The sequence below is a fragment of the Mytilus trossulus genome, chromosome 12 (assembly GCF_036588685.1).
Source record: "Mytilus trossulus isolate FHL-02 chromosome 12, PNRI_Mtr1.1.1.hap1, whole genome shotgun sequence".
Lineage (NCBI taxonomy): Eukaryota > Metazoa > Mollusca > Bivalvia > Mytilida > Mytilidae > Mytilus > Mytilus trossulus.
Genome location: NC_086384.1, coordinates 28,878,823 through 28,905,409, shown reverse-complemented (window position 1 = coordinate 28,905,409; position 26,587 = coordinate 28,878,823). Strand labels below are relative to the sequence as shown.

Sequence of the window (26,587 nt, the reverse complement as noted above, 5' to 3'; positions counted from 1 at the left end):
TATATGGAAACATGTTTCCATTTTCTGAAATATTTTTTCCAGATAAAAATATTTTCTATGCTTTTTTATTCAAGACATTTTCTTATTGAGAATAAACATTTTTGAGTAACCACAGGTTTTCTAAAGTTTAATATTTTTTCTCATCCTACCATCAGCCTTCCAGCCATCCACTGCTCCAGCGTAAATTCCATCAAATCTGTCACAGGAAGGGTTGTACAAAAACTGGGTCAGTCCAAAATCATCAAATAATTTATTGGCCAAAGCAGTAGACAATGACTGTCCTGCTTCTAATCCTTTGTCCTTTACCCAATCAACTAGAGAGTCTAAAATAAATAGCAATTTTCAAATTTTTAAAAAATATTCAATACATGTAGTCTGGGTGCAAAAACAATTCTTGAATGTAAATACATCTACTATTAACATGAAGCACAGCTTTCCTTGACCTTGAGAGATCCATCAACTGTACAGATTGAGTACTATTAACATGTAGCACAGCTTTCCTTGACCTTAAGAGATCCATCAACTGTACAGATTGAGTACTATTAACATGTAGCACAGCTTTCCTTGACCTTAAGAGATCCATCAACTGTACAGATTGAGTACTATTAACATGTAGCACAGCTTTCCTTGACCTTAAGAGATCCATCAACTGTACAGATTGAGTACTATTAACATGTAGCACAGCTTTCCTTGACCTTAAGAGATCCATCAACTGTACAGATTGAGTACTATTAACATGTAGCACAGCTTTCCTTGACCTTAAGAGATCCATCAACTGTACAGATTGAGTACTATTAACATGTAGCACAGCTTTCCTTGACCTTAAGAGATCCATCAACTGTACAGATTGAGTACTATTAACATGTAGCACAGCTTTCCTTGACCTTAAGAGATCCATCAACTGTACAGATTGAGTACTATTAACATGTAGCACAGCTTTCCTTGACCTTAAGAGATCCATCAACTGTACAGATTGAGTACTATTAACATGTAGCACAGCTTTCCTTGACCTTAAGAGATCCATCAAATGATTGAGTACTTCTTTTGCTTAGTTGATAGAAATAGAGATAACCATGCCAGGAGATCCTAATTTGATCATAGCTAAATGTTAATATTCGGAGAAAAAAAACAGTGCTTGATGTATCAACAAGCAAAAAAGCATATTTCACAACATTGTTCTCAACTACAAAATAAAACAAGTCATCCTTTTTGTGTGCTCTTAGGTTTCTGTCTCATTGAAGAATACCTTATTTCTCTCTTTATATACATCATTGTCTTCCATTTTAAAAAAGAGATTAAAAAAATGTTTTGTTGGGGTCTTTCCATTGTTATACATTATCACAGTTGTGAGTTTGTATTGTAACAAAAGTTTTACTGGCACAGTTAACATGCAGAGCTCTACCACACAATTAAACAATTGTTTCAGCTTTTTTAGTGTAAGTATACCCTATACATGTGTTATTAATGGGAAATTATATTAAATTATGGACATACTTGTATCACCTGTCCATCCACTCATGTCCAGATCACAAAGAGGCTGTGGAAATTTCTGTTGTACCAAGATGTCAAAGTTGAATTGACAATCTGTGTTCACATCCAAACAAATAGACATGGACATATCCACGATTAACTTCTTCTCAAACAATAACTGGTCAACCATGAATCTATCAACAGAAAGTTTTATGTTACAAAAGAAATATGCATTGTATTGTCATAAAATGTAATGTTATTTGGTATCCATCTATTCTTGTTTTTTTTGGTTTTTTAATAAATTACTTCAAATATTTTTGTGTGAGGTTTTTTAAAGTACTTTTAAATATTTGTTCTTGATGTATGTCATCAAAGTATTCTAATATCAATTTTGATTGGACAATAAATGTATAGGAAATGCCATTGCTTCAATTCCATCATAAAGGGAAATAACTCTTTTACATTTAAATTGATTGATTGATTGTTGGTTGCTTAACGTCCAGTGGCAAATATTTCATGCATATTCAGGACGAGAACAAGTTCACAATAAATACAAAAGGTAGGTTGATACAATAGAGGCCATCTGGGATGATGGTCGGGGAAATTTGGACTGCCACTGGAAAATGAGGGAATATTGGATAGGGACAGAAATTTTGCCTTGCAACAGGTCACCTACGGACCCCTCAAAAGAGTTGTCGCAAGGGTTCTTAACGTGCAAAGAGCGTGGCACTCTATTTACATGAGGCATCGGATTTTATGTCCCCCTTCTGACCGGTTGTGACTGGGAACTTGATACATCACGCACAGCCAAACGGACGCCCCACTTCAGCAAGCGTTTTTACTGCCGGTCGGGAGAAGACCAAGTGACCATATTTCTATACCCCAGTCACCCTTGGGGTGTTTACATTTAAATATATGCTCCCAGCAATCTGTTAAAAACAAACTTATAGTTTCTCTGTTTAACCAACTTTTAGTTTTCCCAACAATATATAGTGATCTTTATATGTAGTTTATGGTTAACATGTCAACCAAACATTTCAATGATTTGTATTGTTTTTTTAAATTAGATAATTTAGCTATGACATAATAAAACAAAAAATGACAACTTACTTTATTTTGATGACATTCTGCAGTGGAACAACAATTTCTTTGCCTGTTAAAGCAAGAAAAGGCAAATAATGTATTAAAAATAAGGGTTATTATTTGACCATTACTTGAAACATTGCCAAATTGTATTTATCTTTAAAAGAAGATCAGAATTTAAGAGTTCATAATTTTATTTCAAAATTTTAGTTCATATCACACAAAAATAAATTGCTAGCTTATATTTTTTTCTTCAACTCTTTTTAAAAGACAAATGAAAAAAAAATAATTGATAATTGACAAGTTTGTCTTTAATCAAACTTAAAATATAATTCACTGGAAAATCTTACCCCATAAATCACCAAAATCTAAGATTTTATATTCGAAGGAAAGTTTTTCAATTCCACCACGGATGATGTAACTACAGGTATCAATATATAGGTAAGCATGTAACGAGATATCCAGGTAGTCGTAATGGAAACAACAATCCAGTCCAGTACAATAGTCCGGGATATAACAGTTCATAGGTACCGTTATATTAGGGGGACTGACTATGTCCAAGGGACAGGCTTAAAAAAAAAACATTTTTTATTAATCAATTTCATCACAAAATTTTATTATTTCAATCTTAATTTATTTTTTTAAATTTAATTTTGAGAATAAATAATTTTCTCATCACCTGTATAATGCATGTTGTAAATTCTCATACAAAGGGGGAAAAATGCAGATAACAAAAAAAAGTCTAAAAAAGAATATATTTCTAAGTTCAACTTGCAAAACAAAATGTATAAATTTGCTTCTCTGTAAATATTAAAGGCTTCTTATAATGTTTAAAAATTTAAGTAAAACTAAATATCTGTAAACTGGACTTACTGTTTTTCCATCCATATACTGAAGGTTGATACACATCAGCAGTACGAGAACATCCTGGATCATCCATCATATCATCCAGGCCAAGCTGTTGTAGCAATAGCTGGGCCACATTCTTAGCCAATATTCCAGTAAAGTCTGTCAGATTAATTCCTAACTGAGCACCCCAGTCAATGGCTGAGAAATCTGGAAAGAAATATTTAAGTTTTCTTTATTCTTTCTTTATTTTTTAATTCAATTCAATTCAATTCAATTCAGTATTTATCCGAAAGAGCACGATCTAAAATCAAATATGCAATTTAATTTAATAAAATATGTAAAAGTAAAGTCTTAATTCATAGTGAAGAATGTAAACATGTGATATACGGTCTCATGTTTTGTATACCAAGATGTATCATTTCATGCTCCCAGTGTATTCAGTTAATTTATAGATTAATTACACCTTATGTAAGAATCCTGGGTTTTGATTGGTTGGTAGACAGTGTATTTTTCACCAATTTACTGTTATCAATTGAATATCGTTACAAAGAAACTTAAACTAATAATTATTCTGCAATCAGTTTCACAAAAAACACTTAGGACTAAGATTGAAGAAATTGTAACGTTTTTTTTGTGAAACCAACCTGTGACAGATGGGTTAGTTCTTGTGTATAATTCGGAGTTTAGTATGACATCCATTATCACTGTACTATTATGCATATTTTTAGGGGCCAGCTGAAGGACACCTACGGGTGCGGGAATTCTCGCTACATTGAAGACCCATTGGTTGCCTTCAGCTGTTATCTGCTCTATGGTCGGGTGGTTGTCGCTTTGACATATTCACCATTTCCTTTCTCAATTTTATCTAAAAGTCTGTACAGGCAGTAAAACAACGTCTGGTTGTCCTGTAATTTAAGCTAAATATGACTTACTTGACAAACTCATTGTAGCAGTCATGTCACAGAATGGCTGAGGTATTTCACTTCCAACCATCATTGGGAAGGTTAAGCATTGGTCTGGTTCACTTTCATCAAAACATACACTGGCTGTTAAATCCACAATAAATTTCTTCTCATTGGGTGGTTTCTTCATTATAAGTCTGTAAAAAAAGTCATTGAATTCTTAATAAACTTGTTGTGATGTTATGCTATTGTTTCAGAAAAAGGGAGAAGGTTTGGGTCCATTAAAACGTTTAATCCCGCTGCAAATGTTTGCACCTGTCCTAAGTCAGGAATCTGATGTACAGTAGTTGTCGTTTGTTTATGTAATATATACGTGTTTCTCGTTTCTCGTTTTGTTTATATAGATTAGACCGTTGGTTTTCCCGTTTGAATGGTTTTACACTAGTAATTTTGGGGCCCTTTATAGCTTGTTGTTCGGTGTGAGCCAAGGCTCCGTGTTGAAGGCCGTACTTTAACCTATAATGGTTTAATTTTTAAATTGTTATTTGGATGGAGAGTTGTCTCATTGGCACTCACACCACATCTTCCTATATCTATTGTTAATTTGTTGCAATGTTTATGTATCATGCTTATTTTTACAAACTTCTACAACATTTATTTATCTAACCAATAAGATATAATTATAGTGCACAAGAGAATAACTTCCAATAACTTTGATTTTATTGATGTCCAAAAGGTTATCTAGACATACAAGGGATAGTTAAAGGAAATTGACAAGTTGGTCTTAATATTTCTTAGAACTGTATTATAAATTTAATATTCCATGCAGGATATAAACCTCATGAAAAGTTTTTAAAAATGCATTAAATAGAGTTCATAGATATTTTGTCTTTGTACAACTTACGTTATCTTGACAATGTCTTCAATATTTAGGGTCCATGGTTTTCCTAAAAGTAAATATCAACAATTATAATACAATACAAATACAAGAAAACAGATCCAGGTTATGAAATTGATAAAAGGTCTACTGATCATGATTTTATTTAAGTTTTTAGGATTAAGAATAAACAAAATATCAGTGAAAACAAATTTTTCAAAACTGTAGAGTCCCATAACAATTTGTTTTCATGCATTAAAAAAATCACCAAAATATAATGGCATATTATTAGTTACTGTGAAAGTACTTTTATTTGTGGGGTACCAATTTTTGTGGATTTCGTGGATGACTCTATCCACGAATTTAAGTGTCCAACGAAGATAAACAACCCTTGCCAATTGAATCAAGACATGGGAAGATCCATCGGTAGGTTTGACTACTGATATGCGAGTCTAGAGAATATTTTAAATAACGCCAAATCTGAGAATACTTTCATAGTAGTCACAGAACTACAATCTCATGCAGAATTATACCCATTTAATCTTTCATGACCTAAACTGTACAACTTTGATTTTTAACTTCTCTTAAAAAATCTTTTTGATCGATGAAAATCTGATTCTCGGTATTGTTTATGTAAGTATAATAAAGTGTTCATTTTATATCCTCATAGTTCTGGTACATATGGGAAATTATAATTTCATGCTGGGCTTGATTTTGATAAGAATTATTTAACAATTCAAGATACGTTTATAACATTTGTTTATGTTACTGTTTTCTTAAGGTGACATGTTTATGGCCTAATTAACACCTGTGATGGTCTTTAATCTGTTGATCACTTTATTATGGGTTAATTAGTGTTAAATCACTACGATATAAACAGGTCAATGTTAATTTGGAATTTCCTAAATCCAGAATATATGTAACCTTTGTTTCTAAAGGTTTTTTGTTTTTTTTATTTTATTTTAGAAAACTTAAATGGACGAATTTAAATATCAACGAACATGTAAATATTGCTCAAACCACGAAATTTGATACCAACGAATTAAAGTACTTTCACAGTAATTCATCTTGCAGATACTTACCCCATTCATAACTGTCAATTCCACCTTCAAACAATGACAGATTCACGCCCATATTGTTGATACCAAATGATATACTGTATTCACAGGTGTTAATCAGGAAATAAGGGTGAATGGTCAGCCCAATGAATGGTATCTCAGCACAACAATCTATACCACTACAGGTTTCAGTTATCATACATGTCATGGGACCATCAATTTCGGGAAGCTTAGAAATACTCAATGGACACACTGTAAAGAAATAGTTAAACAATCAATCATAAATATCATTTCTCAAAAAGTATAACCAAGAATCTCCATTTAAAAATCTGATGTATTGTGGGTTTATTTCATCTTAGGTATGAACAATGAAATAAACAAAAAAAACCTTCAGATTCTGATAAGGTTAATTATTTATGGGGTCATATTTATATTTTATCAATATAATGGAATTCTAAACCACTATCATACAAATGGGAGGTTTAGCTAGTTAAATTATTCATATATCAAAAGACAAATGCAAAATAAATTTTCATTTATTCGTAAAACGAAAAATGCAAAATAACTTTTAAATCATTTATAAAAAGTTTTTATTGTCTCTCTGAGTGAAAGTTGTTTCATTGGCAATCATACCACATCTCCTTATTTTTATATCTGTAGATAAACTGGTTTCACTTACTATTATTCCATCCCACTACACTGGGATCATAGATTCCACGTTTACGATCACATTTGGTTTTGAAGAAATCAGTCAGCCCAACCTGTTCTAGTAGATATTGTACAGCTCCCTGTGCCAACTGTTGTCCTGCCTCATACCCAATATCCTTTGCAATTTGAGAGAATGAAACATCTGAAAAATCATGGATTTAACATATCATGATATGCTTATTAAACACAGAAAGTTAATTTCTTTAAGTAATTCATTATTTTTCTTAATTCATAAACAGACAAAACTGTTAGTATACCAACTCTGATAAAAGTGTGATGAAAATTTTGTACATTCAATATATTCAAAATTCAAAGTATTTTTAAACAGGAAGTAGGTGTCTGACAAACGTCACATGTTCATCTCATCACTGTCAAGCTGCTGACCAAAGATACAATTCTTCTGTAGAGCAGTTTCTTAGAAAAGCGTAACAGAATTGATTGTTGGACAATTTCAATATAGCCAACATTTTTAATCATATACTGTACCGGGTAAATCATATTCAGCTGTATAACTTTTTGGCCAACTTTACTGCAATATTTTTAAAGGGGTTCTTAATTTTTTTTATTTATTTGTATAAAGGAAGACTAAATTTGTCTTAAAACATTTATGGACGATTTGAATTCCTTTTTTTTTCTCACGAATGTTGCAAAAACAAATCACTTGTGAAAATATTTAAAAATATAAATATAAATGAAAAAGAGATGACAATGGATTTTTTATTCATTATAAGCAATGTTCCCAATGAAATTGATGACTACTTACTACTGAGAATATTGGTTAGATTTCTGGAACAGAGCGGAACTTGTTGGCTCTTTAGTAAGTGAAATCCATCAGGCGTGGGTGCACAGAATGGCTCGTTGTCATCAAATGGAATACAAATCGTTACTATAGTATCAATGATAAATCCTTCTCCTCCTCCCATTTTATTTATGGTGTACCTAACAAAAGATAGATAAAAATTATGTTGGTTTAAAATGAAGCAAGATCGCTACAGAAAAGTCAATATTACCCATTGATATACTTTTTCCCCTCCATATCACTATTATTTCAAGGGGGCATAACTCTCCTAAAGAGATACATGCTTACATTCTATCTCAACAAAGATATTGCCGATGCAACCCTTTCACATAATTATTTCATGAAACGTTCATGAGAAAGGTTTGTGCATAAGCATTCATAATGTTGATTTTCCACATTTGATCAATATTTTCAAGAGACATAACTCTCTCAAAATATTGAAAAATGTTTTATACAAAGTACTTACAAAATTTTAACAGGTGCAGGATCACCATCACCAATGGTCAGTTCTTTCTGTGTACCTAAAATATATTAAGAAATATTCATATAGATGTACCTATATTTTAACAAATATATAAAATTTGTATGACATTTTCTTATGAAAGAATAAAGACAGGATAATAACATTAGTATATCTAAAACATCAAACATGTCATCATTTTGATTTCTATTAAGAACAGGTTCAAAACAATAAAACATGGGAGAAGCTCCCTCTCAATATAACATGGGAGAAGCTCCCTCTCAATATAACATGGGAGAAGCTCCCTCTCAATATAACATGGGAGAAGCTCCCTCTCAATATAACACAGGAGAAGCTCCCTCTCAATATAACATGGGAGAAGCTCCCTCTCAATATAACATGGGAGAAGCTCCCTCTCAATATAACACAGGAGAAGCTCCCTCTCAATATAACATGGTTTTTAGCCTGGAGTTTAGATAAATGTTTTTCTCTTAGTTTAGTGATGAACTTCTCTTAAGTCTAGAGATTTTCTTGCTCTAAGTCTAGATATGTTCTTAACATGTCTAGATTTGTACTTGTCTCATTGGCAATCATATCACATCTTCTTTTATATATTGCCCTAAGTCTTTATATGATCTTACCTTGTTCTTTCCCTTAGTCTAGATATGTTCTTTTCCTAAGTCTAGGTATGTGTTTGCCCTGAGTACAGTGTAATATTTCTTTAACAAACATGAAAATATCAGGGGTAAAGAATAAAGCTAGCTGAATAAATCTTACCCCAAGCATACTCAAATAGAGTCTTCTTGTAAGTCCAGGTTCCAAATCCAACATCAATGGTGAAGTCACATGGACTCATTTTGAACCAGAAATTAACAGCATAGGCAATCACTCTCCCTCCCAAAGCTGGTGGTAATGTAAACTTAACATCTATACAACAGTCTAATCCAAAACAGTTATCAGGCATCTCACAAGTTACAAGATGTTTTACAGATGTTGGTAGGTAGGATTTTACATCAATATTCCATGGACAATCTAGATTAATGGAGAATTATATTTACAATTTTAACCACCCTAAGGTTGAGCAGTAAAGGCACATGCATGTATATGTTATCAAAAGAAGGTTTTTGTAATGTCAATCAAAATCTTAATTCTGCCAAAAGTCAATCGACCTAATCAATTTGATTTTGATGTTTGGTGTTTTAATGCCACTTTTAAGCACTGCATTTAGGCTATTTTGTGGCGGCCAGTTTTCATAGGTGGAGGAAGCCAGAGGGCTGGAGAAAACCACTGACCTTTGATAGGAAACCTGACAATCCTAGTCAATAATGATCGGAGTAAGTGCACCAGTAGGGTTCAAACTCACAACCTTAGTGTTGACTGGCTAGTGATTACAGTAGTAACTACTTAAACCACTCAGCCACTGAGACCCCCCTTGACCTTATCGATCAACAAACTCAATTATACATAAATTTATAAAAAAATCATAGATATCTTGAGGCATAATGAAAATAAAACACTGCTTGATTTCAAAATGATTGATGGGTGGTATGAAGAACGTTGGTAACATTTAATATCCCAACCATTTAGTGAGAGGGCATTAAATGTTGTAAAACAGCAACAACACAAACTGGTTACCTGTTGGTCCTGGAGGTACTGTACAGGTTCCTTTCTGGAATATCGTCTACAAAAGAAAATGGAAAAATATGTTGCTGCAAATTTCATTAGATGATATACTCTGGATTTATTTACAGTCTTGAGGAACCAATTTTTCATGGATCTTGTGGGTAAAGATTAATTTGAAAGTTCAACGAAGTACCATTTTATAGGTTTATATTCAAAATACAAATTTTCCTCAATCCCGTGAAAATTGGTAACCACAAGATGATTGAATCCACAGTAATACATTTGCATTTCTAAATATATTTATCTTATTGATAAAACGTCTTAAGAGTCACTGTAAAAATGAATCTAAAAGGCAATTTCAAATATATTAGAACAAATTTTATGTTTCTATTTTTTGTTGATATAAAAGATCACTTATTTTTACCTTTATAGATTTACTATTCAATAGAATGACCAAATGACATATGCCACAATATTGCTTGTGCTCTGTGATGTCAAACATGTCCCTTCCTGATGCTAAAACATATCAGGAAAATGTTTCTTTCAATACAGGACATAGTTGGTGTATATTACTTACATCTAGTTTCAACATCCTGAGAATGAGGTCGAACGCCTCAGCTGTAATAGCTCCTCCTAAAGTTTTAGCAAAGTCTACCAATGCTCCTCCACCTAAAATACAGGAAAACAAATTATAAAATGTCTGAGGGTTTCCATATTTATTGATTTGGTGTCTTTCTGACATATAAAACTCAAACCAATTAACACATTTTCTTACTTCTAATTTAATACGAACTTAGTAAAAGTTGCATTATGTAAACTATCTTCGTAATCTACTGGTTTTCAACTGTTTTGGTTCATAAAAAACTTTCTTTTAATATTGTCTCCTTTTTTCTGTTGTAAAAGAAAAAAATTGTATTTACTCCAATGTCCCATCTTTGTTTTGGTTCATAAATACACTTTTAATTTTTACTTATTTTCTGTTGTATGAGAAATAAATTGTATTTACTTCAATCTGTCATTGTGGTCATCTGACTAACCTGGTAAAGTGAAATTTTCATTACAAAGAGGTATAGGAACTTCATAGTCTGTTATGAAATACTCGTCAATGACACAGTCTCCTGCAATACAAATCCTGAGTCCAAAGTTCACAATGAATACTTTCTTTACGTCAGCATCCCGATCTATCTTTATCCTGCAAGAGAAAATTCATTTCTCTTAATTTCTATATGTATTTTTTAAGTAAGTCATTTTATCACACTATTAAAAACTAAAATTTACACCCTCTCAGAACCTTATAATTAAAAGCAAATGTTAATTATAAGATTGAACTACTTGGGGGATATTTTTTTTAATTTGTAAGGGCTCCGCGGAACCCAGTGTCTCGCCTACTTTTGCTGTCAATCGCAGGCTCAACAAAAATTTTAAAAACTTTAACCTTAGAGTAAATGTATTGTTTCCTGGCAGAAAAACTAAGTTCATTTACAGATAAATTATAGATAAAATGATAATTTAAAAAAAAAAATTACTTCTGGTTACTCTCTTATGATCATAAACAAGCCTCTGTCTAAGTTTGGTACAAATCCAGGATAGTTTCAGAAAGTAATTAAATTTTTTAAAACTTTAACCACAGAGTGAATGTAATGTTTCCTTGCAGAAAAACTAAGTCCATTTATAAGTTAAATACCAAAAAAATGGAATTTTATTTTTACCAAATTTACTTCTGGATACTATCTTATGATCATAAACAAGCTTCTGTCCAAGTTTGGTAGAAATCCAGGATAATTTGAGAAAGTTATTAAAATTTCAAAAAACTTTAACCACATTGTGAACATTTTTGGACGCTGCCGATGACGACACCGACGATGAAATGTAGAATAGCTATGTCTTGCTTTTTCGACTTAAGTCGAAGGCTCGACAAAAATCAAACATACCAACTTTTAAAATTGTGTTTGGTATCTCCAAAAGTGTTCTTGCACTAAAAAAAATCTGTGAATTTACAACAAAAGATGTAATTGATATTGAGAATTCAAGAAATGTTTGTTACAAGATTTGAACCTCAAAAACCACACAGAAATTAAACTGAATAATACTTACATCACTTTTATCTCAGGTGTTATTTCAAGTAATTCTTCTTTTCCTGAAAAAATGAATTATGCATTAATTTTTATTATGTGTAAATATATTTTTAGTTATTCCCTTATTGCATATGCAACAGCATCTTATATCATACAATAAAATGGATCTGAAATCAATTGTAAAATCTGAAATTTATTTATAATGAAACATGATTTTATCTGGTCTCAATTTCCTGGTACATGTAAAAAAAAATTATCACTGAAAAAAACAACATTAACCATTTAAAATAAATTTTACTCCCAAGTAAGTAACTATAATAATATTCAAGATAATAACCAAACACAGCAAAATTTTCTTAAAATTACCAATTCAAGGGCAGCAACCTCACAACAGATTGTCAGATTCATCTGAAAATTTTACAGCAGATAGATCTTGACCTGATAAATAATTTTACCCCATGTCAGATTTCCTCTAAATGCTTTGGTTTTTGAGATATAACCCCAAAACTGCATTTTACCCCTATGTTCTATATTAGTCATGGCTCCAATCTTGGTTGGTTGCCCAGGTCACTGGACACATTTTGTAAATAGATACCTGAATGATGATTGTAGTCAAGATTCATGAGATTGGTTTAATTTGGCCCAGTAGTTTCAGAGGAGAAAATTTTTGTAAAAGATTACTAAGATTTACAAAAATGGTTAAAAATTGACTATAAAGGACAATAACTCGTTAAGAGGTCAACTGACCATTTTGGTCTTGTTGACTTGTTTGTATATCTTACTTTGCTGAACATTATTGCTCTTTACAGTTTATCTCTATCTATAATAATATTCAAGATAATAACCAAACACAGCAAAATTTCCTTAAAATTACCAATTCAGGGGCAGCAACCTAATTACAGGTTGTCAGATTCATCTAAAAATTTAAGGGACGATAGATGATAAACAATTTTACCCCCATGTCAGATTTGCTCTAAATGCTTTGGTTTTTGAGATATAACCCCAAAACTGCATTTTACCCCTATGTTCTATTTTTATCCATGGTGGCCATTTTGGCTGGTTGGCCGGGTCACGCCACACAATTCTTTTTAACTAGATACTTCAATAATGATTGTGGTCAAGTTTGGTTCAATTTGGTCCAATAGTTTCAGGAGAAGATTTTTGTAAAAGTTAAAGACTACAGACGACAACGGACAACGACGGACAACGCTGGACACCAAGTGATGAGAAAATCTCACTTGGCCCTTTGTGCCAGGTGAGCTAAAAAGAAACACTTTTGCAATGTCCTTAAATGCAGATATTCCCTTAGTCAAGAAATACTTGTGTGATGCATCATTTTCTGAGTGAGAAAAAAACAGTCTAAAAAAAAAATCAAAATTTTCTTTCGAAGTATATTTCTTCACTCTGTATTGTTTATACAACATACCCCATTCATAAGAAATGAGGATAAACTGTCGTTCCCATTTCTCAAAACCAGCATAAAGGATGAAGTGACAGGGATCCAGTTCTACGTAGGCTTTCAATGCTTTGGTATAGTCTATAGCCTTGATGGTAACATCAGCACAGGCATCAAATCGCATACAGTTTGGTGACATCTGGTAGTACAGATGTTTCTTCAGTGTGGGGTTGGTTATTGCAGGAAGAGATAGGGTTTTGTTGAATAGTGCTATGTAACAGCCTGAAAAAAGAAACATTGCATTATGGGAAGTGTTCATTTTTATTAGACATGATAACAAAAAAAAATTCATACAAGTCTTAATTCTGATTATTCACTTTATTTAACATTTTTCACCTACCAATTTTAATAATTTTTCAACCTTCATAGTGTTCTAAATTCTAATTGAAAGTGCAATTAGAAGCTAAAACCTTCATATTATTTTCTTATTACAAAAGCCATATTAAAGTACGAAATTGCTCAAATAAAAAAATGTGAGCACATCTAATACATTCATTTAAAAAAGATGTCTGAAAAATTCATTAACATCTTGCAACTGGTTTTAGAAGTGAAGAAACAAAGTGCTGACAGACAAAATTCTAAGACAAACAAATAAACTGTCACTATAAACTGTCACTACAATCAATATGAACTGTTTCCTTTACTCAATATTTTGAAAAATTGATATTAAGAAAATTATCTTTCTTACTTCTATCATACAGCTCATATCTGTCATTCAGAGCAATTCTTGTACCAGTGGTGTTTAGATCTGCTTCAATCATCTTCCCTTTCAGTATGGCCAATGTCATGTTTTCTGGTCTGGGGCAAGGTCCTGTAGCCGAAAGTAAATCCTAAAAAAAATACATATACATATATTAATTACACTGGAGTGAAATTACCTGGCTAACCTTGAAATTTGACCGGTTACTGTAAATTTAGAAGATATTGCATGAATTTATTATTGCAAGTTTTGAAGAATAGATAAAATTGCAAAATTAAATATTGTGATTTCAGGAAAATCTGCATACAGATAAATGTAACTGATGTCAGAATGCCAGTTCTTATTATAGAGATACTCAACTAGTCCCATTATTTGCATTCATTTCAAACATGCAATGATTTCTGAATTTAAAATACTATGACAGAGAAGCATATAATTGATGAAATTTACAGATGAAACAGAACTATATTAAACAATAGAGAAAAAGTTGGCACATCAAATTAAAATAGTAATCTTCTAAAATAATACTTACTGCAGGTAAACCAAGAGCAGCCAATGCCTCCTCAGCTAGATTGCCTGCCAACTGCTTAGCTGCCTTTTTGCCCGCCTGTTTCAATCTTTCCAAGACAGCTTCCTTACTAAAGTATGTTGCCCAGTTTACTGTAATAATAAAATTAATATGATATGATTCCGAAAAAGGACACATGACAGCATCTTTAATGCACTGGTTCAGCATAAAATAGGTTGGGCATTAATTATTGTAACACAAATATAAAAAAAAAATATCACAAATTTTACAAGATTTTACCCACAAGAGCAATACTTCATTATCCATAAATTTTTGCTTTCTATTTATCATTTACTATATGGATAAAACATTTGGATCACTTACTATCAGGCCATGAGTAGCTTCCATTAGGATAACATATTGGCAATGGTAAAACAGCTTGATCAAGCAGGTTGATTGTAACCAAACAGTTTTCTTCGTCAGGATAAGATCCTGGTTCACAGAGGCCACCTCCAAATGTTGCCACAGTTTCCAAGTCTGTCTTTTCTATTTTTAAGCTACATATATATGAAAATCATATTGTTATCATCCTTTTATCTCATTTAATCAAAACAAAGTATTTCTAATTTTTTTACTTTAACAAAAATCATCTACACTAGCTTCATACCTTTGATTATTTGGGGTCATGTTCTAAAATTCAGGATCCAATGTTAGGTCTTTAAGCCATACTTTATGACTATGTTCAAACAAATCCTTCCTCTTTTTCCATCTTTCAAGGCAAGCCAAATGAAGATTAATTTAGGCAACAACAAAAATTATTTCCATATTTTCAGCCATTAAACCTTTTAATTTCATACTTATCTTTGTTAGTCATTAAACCTTTTAATAATTTTCATTTGAGGGACACTGTAAACAAAATGAAATGTGAGTTTGATCTACTTAATAATTTTTACAAGTATGATGATGACTTGTTATTTATGTTTTTAAATATAAATAAAAGTATACTCACAAGACAACAATTTCCAGATCCCCTATCACTGGGATGGGGAAGATAATACCAGTATTTATTATTTTCTCTATACCTGTTAAAATAAATGTAAAAAATTATAAGAAAACTGATAAAAATGGTGACTATTTACCAGTGTATGAAATCATTTCTACTATAGATGTTTTTTTCCATCTGTTTCACATGTACTAGTGTTTTATAGTCTTTAAAACCCATTGAATTTACCCATCCTGATCATGGCAACAATGTAACAGATGGGTCAACTCAATGTCTGGACAGGAAGTAAACAATGTCTATTTTGTTTGATTGTTAGTCTCAACTCAATATAGAAATATAAAATAGAACAATAGAACAATGTTAACAAAAGATGTAGTGAGGTTAACATGGACAAATGAAAACGTTGTTAAAAGTAGCATTACTGTTTGACGTAAGTTAAACTATTTCAAAATCACAGACAGTAAGGTTATTATATGAACCAAATATTGTCTTGCAGTCTTATATGTATCTCAGTAGTTATTAAAATAAATAGTAGGATTAAGTACCAACAAAAAACCTTTACCTCATCACCTATAAATAAGCCTATATTAATTGATTAATTAAACTGTTTATGTCACTGCTTTTACATACCATCGAAATCAAGTTTAGGAAGCTGTATTTCTCCCTTAAACACATCAAAACCATAGCTGAACTTGAAAGTACAGGGGTTAAAATTAGCATAAGCTTTAACCACTCTGAGAAACATGGATATTTTGACATTCATGCAGCATTCTACGGCCATACAGTCACTGGAGAAGATGCAGTATACCTTCTTTGGCAATGTGAAAGCCATCAGCGGACATTCTACAAAATACAAATAATAAAGTTATATTAAAGACCAATTTATAAAATTGCATATATGAAATATCTGTAAGATGGCTATTTGGTCAGGTCAACATACAAATTTCTTCACTTACATTTGGTTTTTCTGGAAGACAACATAAAATACATTAAAAATTTTACTTTTGATTCTGTTTGATTTGTAATTGACCAATATATAATTTTTGGTTGACCTTTAACCTCAATATCCACAATAATAAGCATTCATTGAATAAAATAAATCCACACTATGTTTACTAATTATTCTATTATAATTATTGCCCTGGAATTTTTATATTTAATTTGAGCTCTTGTCATGATAAGTATAAAGACAATCATTTCTTATTGCAGTATGATTGTAGAAGGAGTAAAAGAAAATAAGCAATGGACATGTAGGAATTCTATAAACAACAGTTACATACGATTATCCTGGTCCATTATTCTTTTAATCATTTGAGCTCTAGTTCCATTGATTGGTTTCCCTCTTTCCTGTAGGGTCTGTTTGATTTGTTCATCTGTCAGCTCATGTGGGTTAAAACATGGCTTGTTGTCAATTATTGCCTGCAAAAAAAAGAAATTAAAAAGAGTTTTTGAAATAGATGCTGCTTGTATAAGAATATCACGGTATTTTATGTTTGAATTTATGTACATACGTTTCCTTGCTGTAATTCCTACTGGACGTTAAGCAAACAACAATCAATCAATGAATCATTGCTGTGTTTTGTACAATTAGGTTTTAAATAAAATAAAAAACTTCTATCATAATAATAACCATTAGACAACCAAACCAGCTTAAAATATGTTAAGATATCGCTTAACGCAATCGTGTACTGTCAAATCATTATTATTCCTTGGATACCAATTTTTGTGAACTTCGTTGATACAGGTGAACAATGAATTAAAATGATCTAAAATCAGAATTAAATTTTGAATTTTGATGCTACTCACCTGTAGAGTTTTGAGAGTTTGCACAAACTTTGCCCTGCTGTCTGTCATTCCCAATTTTGTTAAAAACTCAATAATGGTCCCCATTTTCAGTCTACGTAGCGAAAACTTCTTCATAAAACTGTCTGCTTTTGCCATCAGGGTTGCAAATGGACCTAAGAAATAAATCAAATAATTAATCAATAATGAATAAAACAAATATAAAATTACACTCAAATTAAGATCCTTGCAACCAAAACCAGTTATATAAATAAAAGTGCTTGAAAGAGTGAACATTCATACAGTTGCGGCTAGTTTTTTTACATTTTAATTTTGTAAAGTGTTGATTTTCAATGTACGAGATGCTATAATGGAAACAGATTTAATTTCGGTTATTCAAAAGTTAAAAAAATACCTGACAGACAATGTGTGATAAAACTAATTGAATGCAGAACTATTTGTCAGTTTCCTCACTTGTATTACCTCCCCTGAACAATGATTTGAGAAATAAAAACATGAAATCTCTTAATTTGACAACATTTTAAGTATGCAATACATAATTTGACTATTACTACATTGAATTATATACTCATTTTAATTATTTTATTTTTGTCATCTTGGGGTCTATTATAAGTTAGATATCATGTTTGCTCATTATTGGATGCTGTTGATGACCTATAATTGGTAACTTCTATGACATTTTGTCCTTTGTGGAGAGCTGTCTCATTGGCTATCATACCACATCTCCTTATTTTCATATATAGATAAAACCATGCAAATACATGTACAAAGGTTACAGATAAGTTAAAATATAATATACATAAAAATGAAAATGCATTAAAAATGCATAATATTCTAAATTTCAGATATACAGTATATACCTACCTTTTTTTCCATTTTTGGAATCATCAGGTAAGTTGTTTGCATTAGCCTTAGTTTTACTATACATTCCATCTGTATTACCTATAACAAAGTATAATACATGTTATTAACGTGTATATTATACATCCTTTGTATGTATTGTTATTGTAAAAAAGGTTTATGCATGTGTATTATTCACAACACACACATTTGAATATAAACATAACATAATTCCTTCAAAGAACATGGAAATCTATATCTATATATTCTTTAAACAAAAATAATGTAAAATTTCTTGGGAAAATCTTTACTCATAAAGGTGGGGGTCAGAGGGGTCCTGATCCCGAAATACAGGGCTTAAAAACATGAAATCCCAAGATTCTGACTTTAAAGAAATTTATATCCCCACATCACGAAATTAGTAAAAGAATTCCTGGATCCCAAAAAGGATCAATCCTGAAATCCCGTACTTAAAAACACCAATCCCAATATCCAGAAAAAAGTTCCTGCACCCACCCCTCCATAAATATTCTCTGCAATCTTCATAAGTGAATGAAAACTAAATGTCAAAAGACTGTTTTCATGTTTTGTCTAGAGACACAGATGAAAATCAAAAGTTCATATTGCTGCTTATACTGCATACAAATATTTTGTGGTTTTCGAAAATAAAAATAAAATTATTGCAGCAGTGGAAACCTACTTTAACTGCATCCAATCATTATGTGTTTTTCAAAAATAAAAATAAAATGATTGCAGCAGTGGAAACCTACTTTTACTGCATCCAATTGTTTTATGTTTTTCAAAAATAAAAATTAAATTATTGTAGCTGTGGAAACTTACTTTTAATGGTGTCTGCTTCTGATCCTGGGTCTTCACTAGGTGCTGGTGCAGCAGGGGCTACAACTTTACTTGCATCTAACTTTGGGCTTGTATTATTTTGAGCTTGTCCACCAAGTCCTACGATTACTCCAGCAGCTATTGTCTCAAACTGAAAAAAAACCATCAAACATTTTTTGTAAGTTGTAAGTTGACATTGGACTTGTGTCTTCCAGAAAGTGCAACCTTTTTTCTCAACAACTCTAGATTATATCATCTCACGGAAAAATCTATATTAGCATTTATATAATGTGAACTTTGCAGCTTATCAAACAGGTTTTACAATAACTTTATCTTTTAAGGTCTTAATCCATGCATTAATTGGTAATAAGGGTTCATTTCATTTTATCTGTTCTAAAAACAATGCAAGACCTTCTCTGAATAACAAAATTTAAAAAAAAATATGCTAACACATTGTCCCCATGTTATAAGAGCACTAACTATGGTGAAATACTTACTTTATGCTACATGTACTAGTTCTTATATTCCATTTTTTTTTCAAGATTTCTATGCTTTTCATGTTTTTCTTGCTCACTACATTGTCATCCTAGTTTATTGTTAAAAAGTAAGTTTGGTTCAAATGATGGAATCAGAAGGGGAGTGTACTGCATTTACTTACCTTATAAACTAATTTGTAGTCATCACATGTCTGTATCCACTTTGGAACCTCAAAGAATCTTGGAGATAGGAACTTAGTAGGGTCGACAGTTCCATTGCCTTTCTTCATGGCAAAGTGGATACTATTGAATGGATAACAAGGTGACTCTTTCACAGTACCAATGGGAGCTCCTGCAGCAATCTATCAAAAGTATAAAACATTGTGTTATTTAGTTTTAACTGATGTCATATGGGACATTACAGGAAAAAATAACAGCATGTAAACTCATTAGCAGTCAAAAACTTGGAACTTAATATAGAAACTGCAGTAGAATCTTTATTATAATTGATTCTTGTAATAAATTTTGGAAATGAAACAATATAATTAAAAACAAGAATGTGTCCTCAGTACACGAATGCCCCACTCGCACTATCATTTTCTATGTTCAGTGGACCGTGAAATTGGGGTAAAATCTCTAATTTAGCATTAAAATTAGAAAAATCATATCATAGGGAACATGTGTACAAAGTTTGAAGTGGATTGGACTTCAACTTCATCAAAAACTACCTTGACCAAAAACTTTAACCTGAAGCGGGACAGATGGATAACGGACGAACGGACGCACAGACCAGAAAACATATTGCCCCTCTACTATCGTTGGTGGGGCATAAAAATTGTTAAATGCAGTTTCCATCATAATAATTTCAAAAACATAATTTGAAGTAAAGGTCACCATGTTTTTTATCCAAGCTACATGTTTTGCAGAATTCTAGATATAATGTAAGGATTGTACTTCTAATCTTCAGCATTAATGATTACTAGGGGCCATTGGGCCCTAAAGGTCTAAGTAGTTGAACTACTGTACATGTATCACTAGGCTTTCAACACTGAGACTGTGAGTTTGAATCCTGCACATGGCAGGTTTGATCAACTCTTAACTAATTGGCAAGGATGGTTAATTTCCTACCGAAGGTCAATAGTCTTCAGAGTTATCTCTACCAATAAAAAATTGGCTGCCACAAAAAAGCCAACAGTGTTGAAAGTGGCATTAAACACCAATCAATCCATCAATCTAAAGGACTTGCATGTATTCAGACAAAAAATCAAATGATGGAATTTCAAAATACATATGAGAAGATTGCTCTTAGAAATGCTTTGATAAATAATAAGAAATTAAGAATGAATACGGATGTGTCACCTTCTATTGTTAGTGGATCATACAAATTGTCACCAAATTATTTCCTTAGATCTTTTTACAGCAGCAATATAGTTAAATCTATAACAAAACTATATAACGCATTTATCTTCCTTGATAATAAAACTTACTCTGTTTTCAATGTAAAGTTGGTCTGTTTTATGCAGAATAGTTGTATTGACTTTAACACCATTTATGATGATCTTTATGTCCTTTAAGGCAGCAGTGTTTGCATCAATAATGACCTCATCAGGGTTGTCTCCCCTGTAAACAATTCCAGGGAAAGGAGCAATCAACTGTAATTAATATTTATAAATGTTAGCTTTGAAAATTACATATTTACCATTGAAAACAAATTAAATATAATTCTAAAATCACAAATATGTGTAGACTATCAAATTTGGAACCCCCAAAAAATAACATTGAATATTTGTGTATAAAACTGTGGATTCATTACTTTCATGGGTACCAATTTTTCGTGGATTGCAATTTCCTGGATATTGAATTTCATTGTTTTGCAAATATCTGCATATAGTCTTATAGAAAATTTGTAATTCATTGGACATTGATATTCCTGGTTCAAGGTTACCAGGAAATCCAAGAAAATTGGTATCCCTCAAATAAAATCCACAGTCTATCAATTTAAGAGTTGAGAGAGAGAGAGAGAGAGAGAGAGAGAGAGAGAGATCAATTTAAGAGTTGAGAGAGAGAGAGAGATTTAACTTTCCTGTGGATAGTTTAGCATACTTTGAAGGACACAGGCCAAAATATAATGTCCCCTTTATTGAGTTATATATATATATGGTAAATGCATAGACTTTACCATGTCAAAGGGCCTAGTTTGAAGCCTTTTCAAAAGCCAGAATTCACATCTGTATGCCAAGATGCCATAATGAAATACAACACAAGACCCAAAAATAAAAGTTTCTAAGTGTCTCTCTTTCCTATCCCCCCCCCCTTTTCCTCATATTTATCTTAATATGATATACTTACAATTTGTCCAACATCAATTTCAAGGTCAACACCATCATCATCGTATTCTGCTTGGCCAGATTTTTCTATCGTAGAAGGATAAAAACCTTTCCCTTTACAGGGCCCTGCGTCTAATCTATACAATCTTGGAAAGTCCTTGTGGCATTTGGGTCCAAAAAGTGTGTTAATAATGGACTGTCCAAATTCATATCTGAAATATTGTTAACTTTTTAATACATTCTATCTTCTATATCTGTCAAAATAATGTCAATAGCTACAAGCATTTGACAATTTCAAAAGATAACTACCTTTAGACTATTTTTTGTATTCATCAGTCCTGGCAAGCTTTAAAACCTGTATTACTGTTTCACCCCTATGCTTTGTTATTTTTATTTTACGCGATCAAACCAAATTAGTTGGCTAAAACCCTAAGCTTGTTAGTCAAATCCCTACCTATAAATATTTCTGCAAAAAGTAAAAACAAAAGCATTTTAGAAAAAAAACCTTAAAACATACCCTTCCTTCAGTATTGCATATGCCTCTTTCACTTTTTTCACAAGACCAAAGAAGTCTCCATATTTTTTCATAAATTTATCTGCAATTCCTCTTAGATCATCAAACGGTTCCAAAAGTTCATCGATAATATTTGTTAAATTATCAATGATCTGTTCTTTTATTTGTTGCTGTAAATAAAAGAATAAAAATATCAATTAAGCTATATAAAAATAAAAGCTTCTAAATATAGATGATATATTTGACGAAGATGATGGATAGCTATCAATGTCCTAAGGCTAATTAAATGCATATTAAGGACAAGAACATGTTCATGTAATATGAAAATTTAAAGTGCTGTTTAGCAAAGAAGGTTAAAGATTGTGCAAAGAGGTAGGGCCAATATGCAGAGGATTTTTTTCACAGAAGGGCCAATTTCAAAAAGTGCCAACAGAGTAAAATTTCCTATAAAAACCAAAAATAAAAATGTTTCTTTATCAATATCTTGATTTACATATAGTATGATATGTGTGATCAATAGTTAATTTAACCCTAAAAAAGGATGAAAGTCCAATATCCGGATTTTCGGGTGTTTTTATGTGGAAAAAACAGGGAATCCCCCAAGAAGGACATTTCAAACCAAAGAAAAGTTATGCTTTTTATGACTGTTGTTATTCATTCTACTTTTTACTTCAAAAATGAAATTGGTTTAGTGTGTCCTTATTACATAAAAAACAACTTTTTAAAGAAAAAATTTTTAAAGAAAAAATTGTTACATCGATAAATTGTACCAATATAGCTTCTAAATAAGAGACATAATGATAAGAATCGCTGTAGCTCCACCAGTAGAGCACAGAACCACTAATAAATGACGGTTTTGAAGAAAGGGTTCGAACCTCGCTCAGAACTTTTGCATTTTTTTGTGTTGTTATATTAAATTTTAAAGTTTCTATCATATTTTTTTGGTTGTTTGCTTGATTCATAGAGTCATTTTGGTTCATTTTGACTATTCAGTTAGTGTACTAGTAAATAATTGTACGTGTATCAAAGAAAAAACAATGTATCGCTTATTGTGTGCAAGCCTATGACTGTCCATACTCTTGAATTACTTTCTATTCATGTGTTTACGTTATTACATATATCCAAGGGACAACTGCCGTCAAACTGATGTAGGTGCCTGTACATAACCAATAACACGAGAATTAATTCTATAGAAATTAAGCCTACATGTTGCGGGTGTAATATACACATAACTTAAATTAGGCCATTGTATACAATTTTCATAACAACAAAACACGTTTCGTCGAAACCTTTTTTTGTAACATGGTATTATATGTAACAAATGCAGTCAACAACAATTTTGTCGCCAAATCACAAACTGTAAAGATACTAGTACTGAAATTTTAACCACCGTCTATACACGGGTACATAACTCATCAGAAAAATAAAACAACATAACATAACAAATCAATTACACTACAAATCGTGATTGTAGGTAAAACATCAAGAAGCTGTTGCATCTGTATCACAACGAAGGGCCTATTTGTTGAAATTACAGAAAAGGCAATACAACATGAAGTAGTAACACAGGGTGATCTATGACCAACTGATGTAAGATGTTCTCCGGTTAAAATATATACATGTACATGTATTTTCTTGTCTAATCTTATAGACGATAAAACCTTAAAAGACCAGGACAAATACTGTGTAACAGATATACATATTCAGAATGAGAAAATCACGATTTGAATTAGTTCGATATTATTTGGCTCCTTGAGAAGTTACATGGTATGGCACCTTGCATAAAGGATGTTAATAATAAAATAAAATCAATATTAAAAAATCAATAGTCATGGCCTTGTTTTTGTAGGAATACCTGTTCAAGGTATGAAAATAAATGATGTGACGTATTTTTATGTACTATAAATAGCATCTATCGGGCTATTTAAAACATGATTTACCTATCTTATCGAATGAAACAAATTGCCGACAAATTGTCCCTACCTCTTTATCAGTGGGAAGTAAAATGAAAAATTGCATTGATTGATTCAACTTCAATAATGGACAATGGGAGATAACTCCAATTTTTTAAGATGACTTTAACAACGACATAATTTACATTTTAAGAACAGATATTAGATTCCTGAACCTTGCAAAAGCATTTAATTTTCTTGACAGGTGTAACATCCTTTCGTGACTTGAATATTTGAGCATATATAACATTGATAAATTTCTTGTAATGTTCATGGATAGGATGTATAGAATATTATGATCAATGCATTTTAATAGGAAAATTAAGATGTCAAGTCAGTTACATATGGTTTTGATTGCATTCCATTTAATCTTTACTAAAAAACTCTGTTTTGTTCTAGCTTGATATGCTGAGCCAGAATTTTTACAAACAAGTTCGCAAGGTAAGCGTTCATTCATAAGAAGATATTTCACCAGATACATAAAAAAAAAAAATATTTTAAACAATTAATGCTAAGATGATTATAGGAAAACTGCTTCTTTTAAACCACCTATATTGCTGACTCAAAATTTACCCAATTTCCAGAATATAAAATTGAGTGTTGAAAAGAGGCAAGCAGACCAAAGAGCAGAAAACACTCAGGTTGTGTTCAATATCGTAGCAGCTACATAGGGCTACAAAGATTTATAACTTTTGAAAGTGTAGCTAGCCTAGCTGCTACATAGATATTGATAGCAACTGGGATTAATCCTCCATCAGTAGACAAAAATCTACATGGCACTACATAGCAGTTACGATATTGAACACAACCCTGAACACCACCAATGGGTCTTCAACACAGTGAGCAATGACTTCATTGGTCTAACCAACCTGTGAAACTTTGCCTTTAGTGAATTTTGCCACTGGATCATCTCCTTCCCTAAGAGTTGTTGCTACCCAGTTAGGTCCACCTGTTGCCAATGCTTTAACAGCTTGTTGTGAAAGAGCCCAAATTTCTTCAAAAACTGTTGTTATATCCCACCAGTAGGGTTTCTCATCTGCAAAAAAATAAATATTTTATTTATTAAATTACAAATAGCAGCTGATCCAGGCAACTGTATTTATCTTACATTCTTCCCAATAGTTTCCCAGTTTCAAAAACTTGATTAACCTGAGCTATGCTGCAAAATGTTAACAGGAAAAAACATGACCCCAAAAAAAACAAATTATGCATTTTTTTAGTTTCCAGTGTCTGGTACATGTAAGAGGTAGATTATTTAAAGGAGGATAAACAAAATGATCATATTCAGTCTGCATTTCACAGGCTGTTACGTTTTATTTTTATAACTCACCTTTTAAGAAGAAGCAGGCTTCTTGTGTTTTATTCTTCGCATCAAGTAACGCTTTTATAGACATAAAAATTCTGAAAACAAAAATATGCAAATGAGGAGAAAATACATATTAAGTTATTGTCCTTCATTTTAAAACAACATTTGATACAATTCAAATGTCTTCACCAATACTGCAATTTTTCAAAAGGTCAACTAACAAAAATTATCACAAGAATCAATCTAAATCCTTTTTCTACTTGTATCAATATTTAATATAACTATATGCATTACATTAGTTTCAAAACTTGTTCAGGCTATTCTAAAATCACATAATGTATTAAATTCAAATCTACTCACTGTACAACACCTTTGCCGATTTTAACTAAAGCTGTCTTAGGATCTTTCATGATGACCTTGAAACCATCAATGATATCAACAATACTTTCATAAATAAGTTTGGCATTCTGTGGGATGATGACTGTAATGGTCTGCACCAATGTCTGAAAGTGGACAATAAGTCATAAAGAACCATTCAAGGCTTAAAATATGTGACATGGGTAAAAATCTCATGTGTCTTTTAAAAAAATATTCAAAAAGTAAATAGCCTTGACACTGCTTCTGCTTTACAGTGAGATCATCAATATATTACTTAAACTTACATTATAAAAGTTCATGATATCTGTTTTAACATCATTAAAGACTGTTGTTACTTTCACAATCAGATTTCTGAGTGGTCTTAAAAAGGGAGGTAACTCCTCCTCATCAAGCTGTCCTAACATTTTCATCACATTGGCTGCTTTGTCTCTTAGACCCCAAACCTGTTAAAAAATTTAAGACAAACATAAGAGATAGCAACAACAAAATCATAAACTAAATGCAACGTAAGAAAGGCTTGAAAGGATGAAAGATACATGTGCCTTATATCTACTTGCACACATGATAAAATACTATGACAATG

General features: G+C 31.7%; 1 protein-coding gene across 1 annotated transcript in view; it reads right to left on the bottom strand.

Annotated features, from left to right (window-relative positions):
- LOC134693741 (uncharacterized) overlaps positions 1-26,587 on the bottom strand; it is a 180,100-nt gene that overhangs the window by 129,413 nt on the left and 24,100 nt on the right. The window contains exons 19-52 of the mRNA XM_063554642.1: positions 26,289-26,447; positions 25,987-26,129; positions 25,651-25,721; positions 25,190-25,356; positions 22,372-22,538; positions 21,877-22,066; positions 21,015-21,179; positions 19,710-19,889; positions 19,055-19,202; positions 18,239-18,316; positions 17,378-17,529; positions 16,852-16,990; positions 16,202-16,414; positions 15,578-15,650; positions 14,953-15,125; positions 14,593-14,720; positions 14,049-14,190; positions 13,331-13,582; positions 11,924-11,966; positions 10,867-11,021; positions 10,407-10,498; positions 9,842-9,887; positions 8,984-9,238; positions 8,213-8,267; positions 7,711-7,886; positions 6,919-7,089; positions 6,264-6,491; positions 5,209-5,251; positions 4,335-4,501; positions 3,427-3,609; positions 2,904-3,122; positions 2,581-2,623; positions 1,495-1,664; positions 150-323 (exon numbers count right to left, since the gene is read on the bottom strand). Coding sequence (XP_063410712.1) covers positions 150-323; positions 1,495-1,664; positions 2,581-2,623; positions 2,904-3,122; positions 3,427-3,609; positions 4,335-4,501; positions 5,209-5,251; positions 6,264-6,491; positions 6,919-7,089; positions 7,711-7,886; positions 8,213-8,267; positions 8,984-9,238; positions 9,842-9,887; positions 10,407-10,498; positions 10,867-11,021; positions 11,924-11,966; positions 13,331-13,582; positions 14,049-14,190; positions 14,593-14,720; positions 14,953-15,125; positions 15,578-15,650; positions 16,202-16,414; positions 16,852-16,990; positions 17,378-17,529; positions 18,239-18,316; positions 19,055-19,202; positions 19,710-19,889; positions 21,015-21,179; positions 21,877-22,066; positions 22,372-22,538; positions 25,190-25,356; positions 25,651-25,721; positions 25,987-26,129; positions 26,289-26,447 — 4,960 coding nt within the window. The remainder of the gene's footprint in view (positions 1-149; positions 324-1,494; positions 1,665-2,580; positions 2,624-2,903; positions 3,123-3,426; positions 3,610-4,334; positions 4,502-5,208; positions 5,252-6,263; positions 6,492-6,918; positions 7,090-7,710; positions 7,887-8,212; positions 8,268-8,983; positions 9,239-9,841; positions 9,888-10,406; positions 10,499-10,866; positions 11,022-11,923; positions 11,967-13,330; positions 13,583-14,048; positions 14,191-14,592; positions 14,721-14,952; positions 15,126-15,577; positions 15,651-16,201; positions 16,415-16,851; positions 16,991-17,377; positions 17,530-18,238; positions 18,317-19,054; positions 19,203-19,709; positions 19,890-21,014; positions 21,180-21,876; positions 22,067-22,371; positions 22,539-25,189; positions 25,357-25,650; positions 25,722-25,986; positions 26,130-26,288; positions 26,448-26,587) is intronic.